Source organism: Narcine bancroftii, chromosome 6 (assembly GCF_036971445.1).
Source record: "Narcine bancroftii isolate sNarBan1 chromosome 6, sNarBan1.hap1, whole genome shotgun sequence".
In the NCBI taxonomy this organism is placed as follows: domain Eukaryota; kingdom Metazoa; phylum Chordata; class Chondrichthyes; order Torpediniformes; family Narcinidae; genus Narcine; species Narcine bancroftii.
The window spans coordinates 15114102-15131377 of NC_091474.1; the positions used below are offsets into that span (position 1 = coordinate 15114102).

The 17276-nt window shown below is 38.9% G+C and overlaps 1 protein-coding gene across 1 annotated transcript in view; it reads right to left on the minus strand.

Moving 5' to 3' along the window:
• Positions 1-4388: 4388 nt before the first annotated feature.
• LOC138735745 (EMILIN-3) overlaps positions 4389-17276 on the minus strand; it is a 40287-nt gene continuing 27399 nt past the window's right edge. Inside the window, exons 5-7 of the mRNA XM_069884101.1 lie at positions 14711-14746; positions 7183-7320; positions 4389-6537 (exon numbers count right to left, since the gene is read on the minus strand). Coding sequence (XP_069740202.1) covers positions 6200-6537; positions 7183-7320; positions 14711-14746 — 512 coding nt within the window. The 3' untranslated portion in view covers positions 4389-6199. The remainder of the gene's footprint in view (positions 6538-7182; positions 7321-14710; positions 14747-17276) is intronic.

Genomic DNA, 17276 nt, shown 5'->3' on the forward strand with positions numbered 1-17276 from the left:
TGATGATAACTACTAGGAAGTGTAAAGCCAGTTGGTAGTTCAAGTTTAGAGGCATACATTGTTGAACAGGGTAATGAATTTAAATCTTTGAACTGACTAGGCTTGGTAACGACTTGATGAGCTGTAAGATGGTGCCATGCCTAAAAGAGTCTTAAGAAAAACAAAAATGTTCTGTTTCTATTGCTTCAACCATGACTTTTTTTGCTTAGTTTCTTATAGTCAGTGATTCCTTTTCAAGTATTGAGAGTAAAGATTAGTCCTTAGAAGAGACTACATGATGTTTAGAAGACTGAGAGAAAATGAGTACAGTTGCACTGCATTATGGAAATGGTTATTGTGGTATCTGTGAGGTTTTACCCTTGTTACCTCACTCAAAAAAAAATGCAGATCTTGGTGAGTTCTGTTGTTACCATTCAGCATGCACTGATGGACATTGATATAAGACGAAAGTTAAATATTTGCAAAAAAAAAACATTTTTAAGTTACTTTTCTATTTTAACAATGCTGTATGTGCTCGTGGTGTGAAATGAACTTTTTTCTTTAAGCCGGAGCTGCAGACTGGTTGCTCACTTGGTGTAACAATCTCTTTCTTGTGTCAGAATTAAAGCATTGCTGCACAGAAAGCAAATGGTTATAACTACAGTTCTTCGACTTGACCGGGAATAATTTGACTTCTTGAGCAGCACTTTATTAGACCATCAATTTCTTGGCACTTTAATTTGCAGTTTCAAATTTAGTTAATATGGATACAATCTTAAGTGGTATATTCAATGTTCACATGTCATCCAAAGGATATTTCTTGTTCCAGAGTGTTTTAAAGTCAGTCTTTATTATGCCAGAAAATCACTCCTGAATTAAACTATAATATAGCATGGAAAGGGAGCAACATTTTCAAATGTATTTGATTTACTACTTCTGAGTTAATATAATTTATTCAATTGTTAAAGTGAATTTCAAAGAATGCTACTGTCTACTTAAATATTTTATAAATATAACTAGAATAATTAAAGTGAACAGTGTTACTCTGCCTGTCGTTATTTTTTTTGCATTCACATGACAAAATGTTTTGGGTCTAAAACTATAAAGTAGCACATCCAAGGAATGTTTGAATATTTATACTTACTAACTGGAATCCTCTTTAAAGAGTTCACGGCAGAAGGAAAGTGTTTTTGCTGCTTTGCACAGTGGCACCATCAAAGATTCTGTTTAATTAAAATTGAGCCGGATGCAGAGAAATTATGCACTGAATCCTAAAGTAATTCCCATAATCTTATCTGTGAATGATTGCCATGGTGTCAAACTTCATGGAAATTGGAATTTAGGCTATTTAAAAAAAACTGGGGTCCCTGAGTTCTATTTCTGTCTTTTTGGTAAATTGGAAACAATTTTTCTGAAAATTGAAATGGAAACTTTCTATCCTTGACAATCTTTGGGGACTGATTTGCAAGGAGTAGACTAGGAAAGGGCAGCGTTGGTGTTTGGAGTTGTTATCAGCAAGTGAAATGTGACCATTGTTCACCCGAATTTTGCTCGGTGGAGTGATGGACGGAACTGAACTGCAAATCAGCTGGAAGACTACTGGTGTAAGAAAGAAAGGTGTGTGCAGCCTCCCTTATTGCTTGATGTTCAATACTGATGACGTTCAATACTGATGACGTTCAGTGCTGATGACATTCAGTACTCATTCACATGCTGAACTGGGGGAAAAAAATCAGATGTTCTTCTATTGTAATGGATTTAAATTTTTTTCAGTTTATGGGGTCCTATTTTTGTAATTTATAAGATCATTTATATTTTGTTTTGAGAGTTTGTGGTTTCTTTTAGTTTCTTCAGAAGGGAAGGGGGTAGAATTTGTAGTATAGTATAATATTTACTTTTTAAAAATCTTTTTCAATTAGCCATATGTTATAATTGTTTACTTTTTTCTGTTTGTTGTTATTGAGTTTATATAAAATAGTTTTATTTTTCTTAAATAAGTTTTTTCTGTATTTTTAAAAATATATTACCTTTTATTAATGGCTTCTATTTATGTACTATTTCTATAAAAATATTGAAAATGTGTGGGTAAACTAGAGGTGACACACTAGATATGCAGTGTTTGAATTACCCAAAAGAGAGTTTGGAAATAGCATTGGCTTTTTCTGTGGGTAATCTTCATTTTGTAATGAAGAGATTTGAATACTATGCTTGAGAGCAATGTCTTGATGAATTTGCCCAAATGTCAGATTTTTCAAAATCAGGTCTTCTGTAACCCAGAACTCCATTTTGAAGAAATCACACTTTATAAAGTTTATTGCAGATACATAATTTCAGATACAATTGTTTTGTCTCAAATTGTTTCAGAGCTATCCTGTCCCATTTTGACTCCTGATAAACAGGAAAATCTGCAGATGCTGGGGTCTAGAGCAGAACACAAGAGTGTTGGAAAAACTCAGCAGGTCACACAGCATCCATTGGAAGTAAAAAAGCAGTTGACGTTTCAGGCTTAGCCACTCATTGGGAATTTTTAGGTGGTGGAGTGATGGGATCCAGTAAAATGGTCGATGACTTGGTGGCGTTTGGAAATTAAAAGATCCGGATTGGGCAGATGGCCAGAATGAAGTGTCAAAGAGGAGGAAGAAGAAGTTTAAAGGCAGGAGAAGGGGATTATGTTCTTCTACTGAATGTTTTGCAATAAGTGGAGTTTGGCATATTTAGAATTAAAACACTGGGCTTCTCAAGGACTTGTCAGTATTTTTTTTCCATTATCTCTTGGTGATTTTTAAAATTGACTTAAGTCCGGAGTCGGCAGCAATTTTTACGTTGTTCCTTGTAGATTGTGTCAACTTTATTTAAATAAAAATTTTTCTGTTACCTTGTTGATAATGAATGCTTCTTTAACAGGATAGAATCTTGATGCTTTAATATCCTTGACCCTGAAAAACTGGACCTTTGGACTGTGGTGAAAACTAACTTTTTTTCAAGCTATGGTGTTAGTGAATAGTGTCACGGTCAAATGCTTACCTTTCCTGGGAGCGGTGCAAGTTGTTGCTGATGTAAGCGATGTGACGCGCTGGGGTAATAGCACGCATATGCAGGTGTGTTAAATGTCAGTATATGGGTGATGAATCTCAGATGCAGGAGGAGAGTGAAAGTATCAGGATCACCATTGTGGCAGTGAGGTAATGAGAAGGTCAGAGGAGTTTAGCTGGGTGAGTTGAATGTAATGTGTTTAGTGAATAATAAAAGAAAGTGAATGTATTTATTTGCTGTGGTGAATCATTGCCATTACAATAGACAGAAAATGTGCTGGCAACAAGATGTATCTCAAAAGGGCAGAACTTATAACCTGTGCCTTTTGAAAAATGGACAGGTATGTTAATGCTAGATTACTGTTTTGGCATGGTGTGCAATAGATCAACCAAATGCGTCAACGGGTGATGAAGGCAGAACAATTTACACCCTCATAATGATCTCTTCAGTGCTCATCACCAGTTAGGTTTGTACATTTACTGAACATCTGATAAAAGAAGTTGGATGCATTTTCTTGGCATCTTTGATGGACAAGATTTGTTAATAAGCTCTGCTGTAAAATTCAAAGGAGCCTCTCTTTCCTGGTGAGGTAGTGTTGCTCAGGGAATTTCTGTCCTTTTGTATATTTGCCTAACACCAAAATCTCTTGGCAGCCATGCACAATGTATGGCTGCCGAACAAGTTCTTTTTCACTGTATCTGAGTGACAGGTGCTTAATGTCTTGCGTATTTTAAATGTTTTGCTTCAAAGCAACGAACGAAATAAAATTATCAGTTGCCACACAGTATGGCAAGAATTGTTTTGAGTATGGGTCTGTCTGCCTCATTGAAATTCACCTGGGTTCAAAGCCATACAGTACAGAAGACATCTTCTTTGTGCACTGGATTCCAGTGCAGAGCAGTAAAGGATAATTAGCAAATCCACATCTGGGGAGCTGTGGGAGGCCAAATGTAAGAAGGGCATCACATCTGTCCAGAGAACGTTTGGTGGGCTGCAGTTTGCAGTGGGTCTATCCGGTCATGACCCTTGTACTTTCAGAGGGTGCGAAGAATTGAGGCCTAACAGTGCATTATTGCCACGAATTATGTCGTTACATAGGTTTCAGGCATAGCAATAGTTCAATGCAAGAATAATTTGATGTGGAGTGCACAGGATATTTTCTGGAGTAGACCTGAAGCTGTTGTTAACTATTCTACTCTGAGAAACGTTGATTTTTTTTTAAAGCTAAAGGATCGTTTTATGCCAAAGGAAGTATCTTCTAACTTGAAATTGTGATTCCATGGTGCACTGTTTTCACTCACATGAGCCCTGAATAGATCATTATGCATGAACGATAAATACGTGTATAATTGATTTCAATCTGTAGTTGGCTAAAGTTCAAACCATGTTTATTGCAAACATTAAATTAAACAGTAGAAAATGTGTATTTAATTTACAGAAAATAGCACCATAACTTGCTTCACCAAGTTTCATATGTTCAAAGATGTACACTAATATACAAAAGGATTTCAAGTTCGTGTATGTTGAACAATTCCTCGTCGTTTTTAAAAAAATGCCTGAATTGCAATGTAATGCGAGCATTCATTACTAAATATAAACAATTACCTGTATATTTTTTTTTTCCTCAATACATTTTTGAGCAAATAGCTTTTCAAATTACTGCAAGCGTCCTGGCAATTTGTTTTACATGGACTATTGTCAACTTCCCAAATAGTCAATTGATCAAATGTGTAAGTGATTACTGCACTATAATCTGTATCTGAATATTATTTTTAACACAACTAATTTCAGTTAAATACATTCATCCACTTCACAATCTTTGACCATTCACAAGCATTCATTAACATTTTAAATCAATATTGAAGATGCAATTTTGCAATTGTATTTAAAGTGTGTAATTGAGTATTGCTCATGCAATAAAGCAGTGTCTTAATTCTGCTAATGCAAAAACAATTTAGCGATCCATATTGTTCAAACATTGGAAGCACATGAATGGACAACTGGTTTAAGTTCTTGATCAAATATCAAGTGGCATTATTGAACCCACTGACTGTGGTTAGCAAATTGGCAGAAATTATCTAATTGAGTGCACAAGTGGTTAGTTGAACAAACATCTGTGTATGTTCTCTGGGGTGTCAGAATTTGCTGTTTGTTGTTGGCGAGCTCGAGTAACTGCTCTTCATTCCTATATATCTGCTCTGATCTTTGGATATTTAAATATGAAGCCAAATACACACAACATTTAAAATGAAAGTTGGCACGGATTATGTCGTTTAGCTTGTATCTGGGAATGAAGGTTAATGATGGATTTTCATAGACAAGAATTAAAGTTTACATTTAAAAATAAATAACACTAGCAACTACATGCATGTTTTAAGCTATCAGAGTCAAAATGTCTGCGACTACAAGAAAACAAAACGTGCCTGGTTTTGTTAGCTAACAATGTTCTACTGGCTAATGGTAGCTTCCATCTTGATGTACAGTCAAGCAGGCAGTGGTGATACCAGTATAACAGTTATTCTAACCAATACAGCATATTTTTGAATTCCAAACTTTGAGATTAGCTCCAGTGCTTTGCCTTGCACCAGATTGTACGCCATGCTGTTCAGTCTACTGGATTTTAGCATTTTATGTGGCACTTCCTTTGAAGAGAAGTATTGTTTTGATCAAAAAGCCACCAACTTTACTTTCAAGGTCCTGAATGAAATCTTCAGCTTTTTAACTTGTTCAGCACTGAAACTAAGCTTTCATAGTACTAGTATTTTTGTATGGACTAAATAAAACTGGAAACTTCTGAAAATGAGTAATTTAAAATAGAATTATATGTACAAAGCAAATAGCATTTTTGAAATCGGTCATCTTTGTATTAAATGGTAATTTCAATGTCTGACAGAATATTACTGTTCTCAAAGTGTTATAAACATATGAACAGTATCCTAAAGCTCTTGATTCTCAAGTTATTTAACTTGAATATACAGCAACCCAGTTTGTTTTGCTTAGTGGTTCTTGATTTAAAAATCTAGATTGGCCATGGGACCATTATGGTTCTAGTGTAGTTCAGTCTGCCAGATGTTTACATTTGAAATGAGTAATTCCAGTTTATTCATTCTAAGATTGACAGGAAGCATCCTAAATCAAATGCTGACCAATTCTTTTGGATCTAGCTGCTCTTGTTATTTTGGTTTTGTCAGCTATGTATTGGCAAATCATTCAGTAAAACACCACTGAATGTAGAGTGCAGCTCCTCTGTTCCTGTGTAAGCTAATTTTCCTGACATGACCACAACACTGACTTCGTCACCAGCTTTCAGCCTGAGAATTAGACTGAATACTGCGAGGCCACCACCAGGATGATTCTCCGTTTTATCCATCCCAATTTCTAGCAGTTCAGTCCTGTAGCCAGCGGTGTCTACTTGTGCAATGCTTACATTGGATACGATCAGCGCAGCCTCAATGGGTTCATTTCTTTGTGGAGTCAATACAGCGCTAATAAAATATAGTCCACTGTGAGGTACGGTAAATATACCTGCAAAAACAAACAAAACAGTGAGGTTTAGATTCCTACAGCTATGAACTGGAACTGAAATCTCTGAAGTTCGAATGCTATTCATTCTACAAGGACTGGGCAATAACCATTTTCAGCCAGATCTGAAACAACAACCATTGAGTTACCACTGTCAGATCAGCATGCTTGGGGCACCCATTGATCATATAAGTACTGAGCGTAGGTCAGAGAATGGTAACTTTAGATAAATGAATAGTCTCCTCTAATTCCTCTGAATTACACAACCACTTACAAGGTGCAGATCAAGAAGGCAATGGAATAATTGGCTGAACTAATAGAGCTCCAAAGCACTTGAGAGGTTTAACATTATCCAGGATTCAAAACAAGACCATTTCTTTTTGAGCATTATCTACTAACATCTGATTTCATCCACCATCTTAAACATGACCACAAATGGCATAAAATGGCTGTTGTACATACTATTCACAAACAGTAATCTGATAAATCCTTTTTTAACAGTTCCAGATGATCACCATAAACCACAGTCAAATGTTTTTACTTTCAGCAATGATTTGTTTCTGTGGTCTGAAAAATAGCTGAAGAAGGTTTGAAATGATAAACTACCGTCCCATCCAAATAGCTTTGGGTTCATCAGGAAGAGCATACCTGTGCTGGGTGTATAATGACCTCCATCGTTGATCAGAATTTTGGTGAACCTCACAACCCCATTATCGGCTGTAAAGGGCTCCTCAGTTAGACCAACAGAAAATACGACATCTTTTGTGAAAGCCTTCATTCCTGTATCTATGATCAATGAACATACTTTAAAATAGACGGTGGTGAAAGCAAAATAATTATTGATTGAATTTCATTTGTAGATTTTCAGTTAATTACCGAACATTCATACCAAACAACAGTGTTTGATAATGGAAACCATTTGTGCATATTGGATCTATTTAAGGAAAGTATTCTTGGGATGTATAAAATCTACTGATTTTCATCAAGAGAAGCCTGACTAATGCCCATACAGGAATTGTTTGTGATGGAAAGCATCAACCAAACACTTCCAATGTTGGGGACAGTAAACAGAACAGTAAGATTAGGTTAATATTTGACTTCTATGCTTCTCTTAATTTGGTTATATGCCAATTCTATATAGTTAATTGACCAATGGGTTATCTGTCTTTTTGAAAAAAACAATACAGTAAGATGCCTGGTATCTGGCACCTGTGGGAATAGTAAATGCCAGATAAGCATATTTGCCAGTTGCTTGAGATTGTGTGTTGCTTGGATGGGCAAACTGACTGCTAGTGAGTGCCAATTTTAAAGTTTTGTATGTTTTGCCTATTATGACATTAATCCTTTCCAGGATTATTTTTTGGAGGCTGCTGGTTGTTTGAATTCCACATAACAGGGATTTTACTGTATCTACCGTCACTGAATAATGCTCTCAATTGCTCGTGATAGCTGAAGCTCTTGAAACAGCACTCTCATTAGAAATATCCTTTAACGCTGTGACCAAGTTGGATTTAAATTTGATACAGAGATATCAAGAAATCAACATTCTTTACCAATGCATTTAAGTTTCCACTATTCTTAATTCCAGATGGATAGAAACACAAAGTGAAGTGAAACTTGGCACAATTATCAAAGAAAATATTTCCCAACTCTATCATTATTCACAATAAACTCCAATACATGCAGAGAATTCAAAAACTTGAACAAAGTTCAAAAAGAAACACCTTTGATGCATTCAATATGGTTCTGTCTGAAGTATTGCTGTTCATCATTGACCTTGTGCAGCTCCCTTCACACATACAGCATGCAATACACATTGTGGCTAATGCTTTTGGCTCCTAAACCTGCCAGCTTGTCATTTTCCTTCCAATGACTGTGGTGAGGATAATATTTTTGCCTAGTGATTGCGGGAGGAGGCTAGAATATTATTCTCAAACTATGAAAACTGGGCACTCTGTGGTAAGCTACTGAATACAAAATCTTGCCAATTGGGAGGGAACCAGAGTTCAGAAGGATTTAGCTTTGTCTCCTCCCAACAGTCTCCCACTTATCCTCCTTTAAAGGAAGATTTGTTTCTGACCTAAAAGTAATCCTGTTTTATACCATGCCTAAGAGGAAATGCATCGCTTTGGTTCTTATAAATACGCGCTGTGCAATAATGTCACTTCATCCTGGCTAACATTTTCCCAGATATTGAAAGATTATGGCAATTTTAGAGAAAGTACGTTTCTGTGTTCCTTGCACATACAGTTCACGTCCCTGAGGACTTTGATCTACTTGATGTACTTTTGAGGTATTGCCACTGGATTGTGCAGGAAACGCAGCCACCAATTTGAACAGAATGAATTCTCTTGTCCAGATAATTCATTCTTTGTCAATATTTAGCTAAGGATATTGATTAGTGCACTACGGAAATTGCCCCGAGTTCAAAACAGTTCTATTAGATTTTTCTTTTATGTACAATTTTTTGATTCATTGTCTCCTCGGCAGCACAATTGTGCTATATATGTTCAGCGCTCCATGGGAGCGTCAGTTTAAAGCAGTGGTTTACAAACCTTTTCTTTCCACTCATATACCACTTTCAGTAATCCCTATCCCATAGGTGCTCCCTGATTAGTAAGGGATTAGTTAAAGTGGTTTGTGGGTGGAAAGAAAAAGTTTGAAAACCACTGGTCTAAAGCAGTGGCTTTCAAACTGCCCCACCCCCCCCCCCCCAACTCACATTCCACCTTAAGCAATCCCTTTGCCATTAGTGCTCTGTGATTAGTCCTTACTAATTGTTAATGAAATATTTTGCTTGAGAAAAACTGTCATTGGCCTATTTCCTTTGGAGTTATGAAACCGTGCACATAACAAATCAATTGGGTACAATTAAAACAGTGGTTTTCAAACCTTTTTCTTTCCACTCACATACCACCTGAAGCAATCTCTTATTAATCACAGAGCATTTATAGGGATTCCTTCAGGTGGAATACGAGTTCAGGGAGCAGTTTGAAAACCATTGGGTTAAAGCATGACACCAAAACTATTTCCAAGCTTGAATGACATGAAATAGGAGCAGGAGTAGGCCATCTGACCTATTGAACCTGCTCTGCTATTCAATGAGATCATGGCTGATCTGATGATAGGCTTATCTCCATCTACCTGCCTCTTCCCCCTATCCTTTTGTAAAAATCTATCCGTCCTTCTCTTAAATATATTTACTGAGGTAACCTCTTTTGCTTCAATGGACAGCAATTTCCATAGATTCATCACTCTCCAGTGAGTACTGTCCCAGGCCACTCAATCTCTCTTTATCGGCTAACTCCCTCATCCCTGGAATCAACCTTGTGAACCTCCCCTGCCAAGCCTCCGAAGCCATCATTCCTCATGTAAGGAGCCCAGAACTATACACATTACTCCGGTACCTTGTACATTTGCAGGTCAACCTCCCTGCTCCTAATTGAATCCCACTAGCAATGAAGGCCAACATTCCATTTCCCACCTTGATGGCCTGCTGTACCAGCAAACCAACCTTTTGTAATTCATGCGCCAGTCCTTCCGCACGGCAGCGTGCTGCAATCACTTTCCATTTAAATAGAATCTGATCTTCCATTTTTCCCTTCCAAAATGGATAACCTCACATTTACCAACATTATATTTGATCTGCTGGACCCTTTCCCACTCACCTAACTACCGTATTTCTCTCTGTAGACTTCGCATCCTCTGTACAATTTGCTTTTCCAGTCAATTAGGTGTCATGAGCAAACTCCGATATACTACATCTGCCCCTTCTTCCAGATTGTAGATGTCTATTGTGAATAGTTGCTTTGAGTCATTTGGCTTGCTTTAGTTCACAAGTGGTGCACTCTGTGCCCTGGAGTTCAGCTTTGTTCTGATCACTGGCTTATGGGGAAAATGTAACTTCTCATGGTGGAATGATACAGCCAATTTTTAAAGCAGGAGACACCCGTTTAAAACAAAAAAAGTGGGTAGAAAATAACTCCCATTTAGAGTTTCTATAATGTCCAATTTCTCTCATGGACTTCGAACAATGGAGAATATGACTTTAAAGCTGTTGAGCTAACCAAAAAGTGTCAGGCTGTCGATACTACAAAAGGATATCTCATTGATTTACAAATCTGGATATACAGCAGAACAAAGTAGATTTCTAATCCAAGAACCATCTGCCAGTTAAATCAATGAACCATTCTGATAAGTAGCTAAAACAAAATGAGCTGCTTAAATAAAAGAAACAAATGGATGTGCCCAGAGGGATGATAAATGCCAAAGGGCTGAGGCATAAATGTTAGCTCTACTTGAGTGCAGTAAATTTAAAATACAAATATTTGGTGAAGTTTCTCTACAGTGTAATTATCTGACATCACACAGATAATATGCATTAAATTTTTACACTCTGTCATCATCATGACCTGGCTTTGCAAATGAAGATTTGGGAAGGAACCAGCCCATGCAAGCTTGCTGGTGGCTGACGAGACCAATGCTGGACAGACATGCCCGGCTGCAAGGAAAATTCTGTTTCTGGGTTTAGGATTCTTCCTCCATCTCCTTTAGTTCTCTCTATATGAAAGTGGGCTTTCTCCAGTTTTTAACCATTTGCTACTTAAAAATCTGACCAATAATCTAAATTAAATTGCTGGATTATAAAATCTAATTCAATGTCTTGTCGTGAAAATATCCAGCTCAATGTTATTAAAAATATAGATGCTTTTGGCATTAGTGATGCACATTGCTGATTGTTTTTGACAGACAAAATTAATGTAATTGGAGATGGAAACCTAAAGATGAGACGGAAGACTGAAACATACTCTCATGGGCGTATCAGTGAAATCAATTAAAGGAGCTGAATGCTTGTAGTATGGTTGGTCGGGGGGTGGGGTGGTTGGTGGGGAGAGACAATGCAAATATATTGCAAAATACTTAACAATATTATTTCAACTTGAAGCCGCTTAAGGAGGCATTAGAGCAGGCGACTGAAAGTTTGGCCAGTGAGGTAGATTTAAAGGAATGCTGAAAGCAAAGAGAGATGCTGTGAGTCAGTTTGGGAAATATTGCTGAGCACTCAAGCTGAAGGTATGAAAGTTCAAGGCCAGAAGTGGAGAGATGAAAATTGGGGTTCTCATGACTTGAGCACATACTTTTTGGCAAGCTATATATTTGAAGGTGGTTATAGACTGGAAGAAGCTTGTCCATAGAGGCATTTGGGGATTAGGTTGGGAGCAGGGGAATACAGAGTTGAGGATTGAAAATAATGATGGGAGTCGATGAGGATTACAGCCAAACAGAACTAGGAGAGTTAACATTGACAATACAGAATTTTTGATCAGTGCCAGTTCACAGCGTGCACAAGATGAGAGAGCAACCAGGAGAGGACGGGAATTGAGAGGTAATGGCAGTGATGAGGGTTTTAATGGATGAATGAAAGCGGGCATTGTCTTGATGAAAGAAACAGGTTGCCATTGGGAGGGGTGCGACTGATTGGAAGCTGAGCTCGGGGTTAACTCAATTTTCAAGCTGTGAATGGTCTGGCTCAAAAAAGTTAGTCATAAGGGAATACAGTTTGTGCAGGGCAATAGTTCAGGTTGGCCCAACTGAAGGAAATTTGTTGTTATCCAATACAAAAGGCCTGACATGAACCAAATTGGAGGCAGAGATGGATTGGTATGATCTCAGCAGTTGTGGGTGGATGTGTCTTTATCAGATGTTGTCATACGTTACAGTATGCAACTGCAAAACTGGGGCCATGGATAAAGCATTAGACCTAGTGAAGTGACGGTGTGAGAAGAGTGCAGGGCATTCTCTAGCTGAGGAATAAATGGAATTAAATTGTGAGGAGGTCTGGCCCACCTACCCAGCTGGACAATAGAGATGTAGTCAACTGTGTTCAAGGCTACAGTTTATTCAAAGCTTCATCCATGGTCATTGTCAGATCCACATTACTCTATATCAGCCTTTCTCAATGGGGGCTACACGGAGTGTAGTTAAACTTGACTTTCACAAGGAAGGGAGCCCAAGAAATTTGAGCAGAGTCCTAAGGAGGCCACAGCCAAAAAAAAAAAGGGTTGAGAGTGGCTGCTGTAGAAACTGTGGTTCAAAAATGGAATTGTCGGCCTGGTGGCAATTCATTCTGGAGGAAAGAGGGGGCATAATTAACAGCGACAGAGGTCAGAATGGTGTCTTTTTCAGAAGGATGATGGTGGTTTTGAATGGGATGGACAGCACCCAGAGGAAAGAGATCTTTTGACATCTACTGGTTTGAGGGTCCAGAAGGCTGGATGTGTGGCCAGCAGTTTGGCGAGAATACATTCAGGAGAGCAGGTGGTGGTTTCTGACAAATAAAGTGAGGTCAGAGGTTGTGGAAAGAAACTGGCTATTTAAAAAAAAATCCCAGTTCAAGGATGGCGTGGAAGGGAACTCTGGGGAAACTTTGACTTCTTGGTCGAGAGAAGTGGTGAGACAATGGGGTATGTCAATACTTCTGACAATAGAATTCATGAATTGGTGCTGATTGTAACAAAGCAGAGGAAGGTACGGTGAAGAGAAATGGAGGAATTATAGAACACAACTGCACAGAATCTGGCCCTTTGGTCCATCTAGTTTCTTATAGAAACATATAGGATTATGAAGGGTATGGATAGGATAGATGTAGGAAGGTTTTTTGAGCTGGCCGGGGAAACTAAAACGAGAGGACACAGTCTCAAGATTTGGGGGAATAGATTTAGGACAGAGATGAGGAAAAATAGTTTTTCCCAGAGAGCAGTGAATGTTTGGAATTCTCTAACCAGGGAAGTTGTTGAGGCTGCTTCATTAAACATATTTAAAATTCGGTTAGATAAATTTTTACATGATAGAGGAATTAGGGATATGGGGAGAAGGCAGGTAGGTGGAGTTAGGTTATAAATTAGATCAGCCATGATCGTATTGAATGGCGGAGCAGGCTCGATGGGCCATTTTTGGCCTACTCCTGTTCCTACTTCCTATGTTCCTAGTCTGTGCCCACCTAGTCCTATTGAAATAGATCAAAGGACTATACAGCAGGGAAACAAGACCGCTGACCATTGACATCAATTCCATTTAATTCTCTCCTCCTTCCCTTCAACTTCCCCCAGATTCTATCCCTCACTGCCAAACCAAGGGCCATATATTACCACGGGAAATGGCAGCATCTAGATGAAACCAATGTGTTTCCAATCTCCACACATCCAGCATCAAACATGACAGCCAGAGCTGCGAGGCAGCTTTCTCCATGTCATTTGTTTACCTCTAGCAAACTGACAAAATCCACTCTCAGCAAATTAAAAAAAAATTCTGGAGTACAGTAAAACCCCTGTTATCTGGAATACAAGAAACGGGGAACCTCAAGCAACTGGCAAAAAAAATTCTTGGAAAATAAATAAATATTAAAAAAAAAAAGAATAAACATTGAAATAACTTCTAAAAATTGTAGAAGTAAATGTTCTCTGAAGTAACGTATAAACCTGTGGTGAAGATGGGAGCAAATATTGAGCCAACAGAGTGCCTTGGGTCATGCTTTGCCTCATCGCAGCTGTTTGAAAGAAGTGGCGTCACCCAGGTTGAAGAGCTGGTTGATGCTGCTCGCCGTTGGGGCGACTCTCTCATTGTGTCCCTTATAGTATGAGCCTTTATTTTTTTTAGTATATTATTAAGGCTTTATCTGTAAACCTAGAGGAGGGTGGAGTGGTTGATTATAATGTTATTGTTCATCTTTCAGGGAGCTCCATGGAGGGGGAGGAAACTGCAGAAGCAGCGATGGTTAAATGTTTTCAAAGAATGTGACTGATGATAAAGAAAAAGTCTTTATATATATATATATTTTTTTTTTTCATGCAAGTGAAGTTTGTTCAGTGTAGTACAGTATAGTATTTTTGCCCTTTAAATTGTTTATTCTTAATACAGATATATTAGTTAGGCATTGTAAGAGAGAGAGTCTTAAGCAACCGGAAAACTTGTTTATCTGGCAGCTACCAATCCCCATAGCTACCAGATAATAGTTTAAAAAAAAATGTAACTCAAAGATTTGGAAATTTATCTGCAATTATGGAACTTCAATCATCTCTGCACAACTAGTATTTTTAACAATACAAATGTTTGATGTAAAAGTAAAAGAAATAGCTTGGGATTTAAAAAATATTATTTGCTAGTTGAGCAATTTTACCTGACGATCCTGGAGGGCCTATCGGTCCTTGTAGACCTGAAATATAAAACAACACAATTACAATTTGGAACTCTGCCATTGTTTGTAAAGTGCTTGAAATTTAATTCCATATATTTTGTACCGGCGGATTTTATTTAAGTGCTTTGACTTGATGTGAAAACAATTTCTTGACATCACTGTTGCAAGTGTCATCAGTTTACTAGTTTGTATCCAGTTATTCATAATATGTTAAATTAAGGTGCTTAATTGTTTCATAATGCAAAATTGATCAGCTGATGATCAGAGAAGTTCAAATGTTGAACCATGGAAAACTGGAAGATTTTGTTGATGAAACTTTATAATTAAATTAAATCTTGCCACTCTGGCAAGATTTAATTTACATGGAAAAGTTGATTCCTATGGTAGGAGAATCAAAGACAAAAGGGCACAACTTCATGATTGAAGAGCGCCCATTAAAACAGAGATGCGGAGGTATTTCTTCAGCCAAAGAGTGGTGAACCACTAGAATTTGCTGTCACAATTACCTGTGGGGCAGAGATTGACCATTGTCTGAATAGTCTAGGTGTCAAAGGTTATGCAGAGAAGGCAGGGAAGTGGGAGAATGGATCAGCTCATGATGGAATGGCTGAGCTGACTCGATGGGCTGAATGGCCTACTTCTGCTCCTGTATCTTATAATCCAAAAGGGTGAAGTAATCTTGTAAAGTAATCTTGTGGGACAATTTATTCATTTTACCATCTTAGTGGAATGAATGTGGCTTTGGTTCAAGTATCACCAATTCTTTTCTTTGGCTTGGCTTGGCGGACGAAGATTTATGGAGGGGTAAATGTCCACGTCAACTGCAGGCTCGTTTGTGTCTGACAAGTCTGATGCGGGACCGGCAGATACGGTTGCAGCGGTTGCAGGGGAAAATTTGTTGGTTGGGGTTGGGTGTTGGGTTTTTCCTCCTTTGTCTTTTGACAGTGAGGTGGGTTCTGCATTCTTCTTCAAAGGAGGTTGCTGCCTGCCGAACTGTGAGGCACCAAGATGCACGGTTTGAGGTGATATCAGCCCACTGGCGGTGGTCAATGTGGCAGGCACCAAGAGATTTCTTTAGGCAGTCCTTGTACCTCTTCTTTGGTGCACCTCTGACACGATGGCCAGTGGAGAGCTCGACATATAACACGATCTTGGGAAGGCGATGGTCCTCCATTTTGGAGACATGAACTACCCAGCGCAGTTGGATATTCAACAGCGTGGATTCGATGCCGTCGGCCTCTGCCATCTCGAGTACTTCAATGTTAGGGATGAAGTCGCTCCAATGAATGTTGAGGATGGAGCAGAGACAACGCTGGTGGAAGCGTTCTAGGAGCTGTAAGTGATGCCAGTAGTGGACCCATGATTCGGAGCCAAACAGGAGTGTGGGTATGACAACGGCTCTGTATACGCTTATCTTTGTGAGGTTTTTCAGTTGGTGTGAGTCTGTTGTCTATCTCGTTGTCGATCCTTGCATCTGATGAAATGGTGCAGCCGAGATAGGTAAACTGGTTGACCGTTTTGAGTTTTGTGCACCCGATGGAGATGTGGGGGGGCTGTTAGTTATGGTGGGGAGCTGGCTGATGGAGGACCTCAGTTTTCTTCAGGCTGACTTCCAGGCCAAACATTTTGGCAGTTTCCGCAAAACAGGACGTCAAGCGCTGAAGAGCTGGCTCTGAATTACTACATGTACTTAACATTCATTGGAGCGACTTCATCTCCAACATCGAAGTACTCGAGATGGCAGAGGCCGACAGCATCGAATCCACGCTGCTGAAGATCCAACTGCGCTGGGGGGGGTCACGTCTCCAGAATGGAGGACCATTGCCTTCCCAAGATCGTGTTCTATGGCGAGCTCTCCACTGGCCACCGAGACAGAGGTGCACCAAAGAAGAGGTACAAGGACTGCCTAAAGAAAGCTCTTGGTGCCTGCCACATTGACCACTGCCAGTGGGCTGATCTCGCCTCCAACCGTGCATCATGGCGCCTCACAGTTCGGCGGGCAGCAACCTCTTTTGAAGAAGACCGCAGAGCCCACCTCACTGTCAAAAGACAAAGGAGGAAAAACCCAACACCCAACCCCAACCCACCAATTTTCCCCTGCAACCGCGTCTGCCTGTCCCGCAACAGACTTGTCAGCCACAAACGAGCCTGCAGCTGACGTGAACATTTCCCCTCCATAAATCTTCGTCCGCGAAGCCAAGCCAAAGAGAGAAGAAAATGTACTTGCATTGTTGCTTGTGCCATCTATTGCATAAAATGTGCCGGTGGCAAAGATAAGTTAAAGGGAGTTTCTGACACCTATTTAAGCTGAATCGGTCAAATTCCAATAACAACAGATTCCTCAATGATTTAATATGATTTAAAGAAGTTCTTCCTTAACCTAAAATACCCATTGAGAATGACCGTCAATATTTTATGAGGTGAGAATGGATTTTTAATACTCCCAATTGTTTCTGTTTGTTTCTTTCCAAAGCAGTGAAACAAAAAAAAAATAATCGTTTAATTCCCATTAAAGAAATTATGGAAGGTTAATGTGGAAATAATCTTT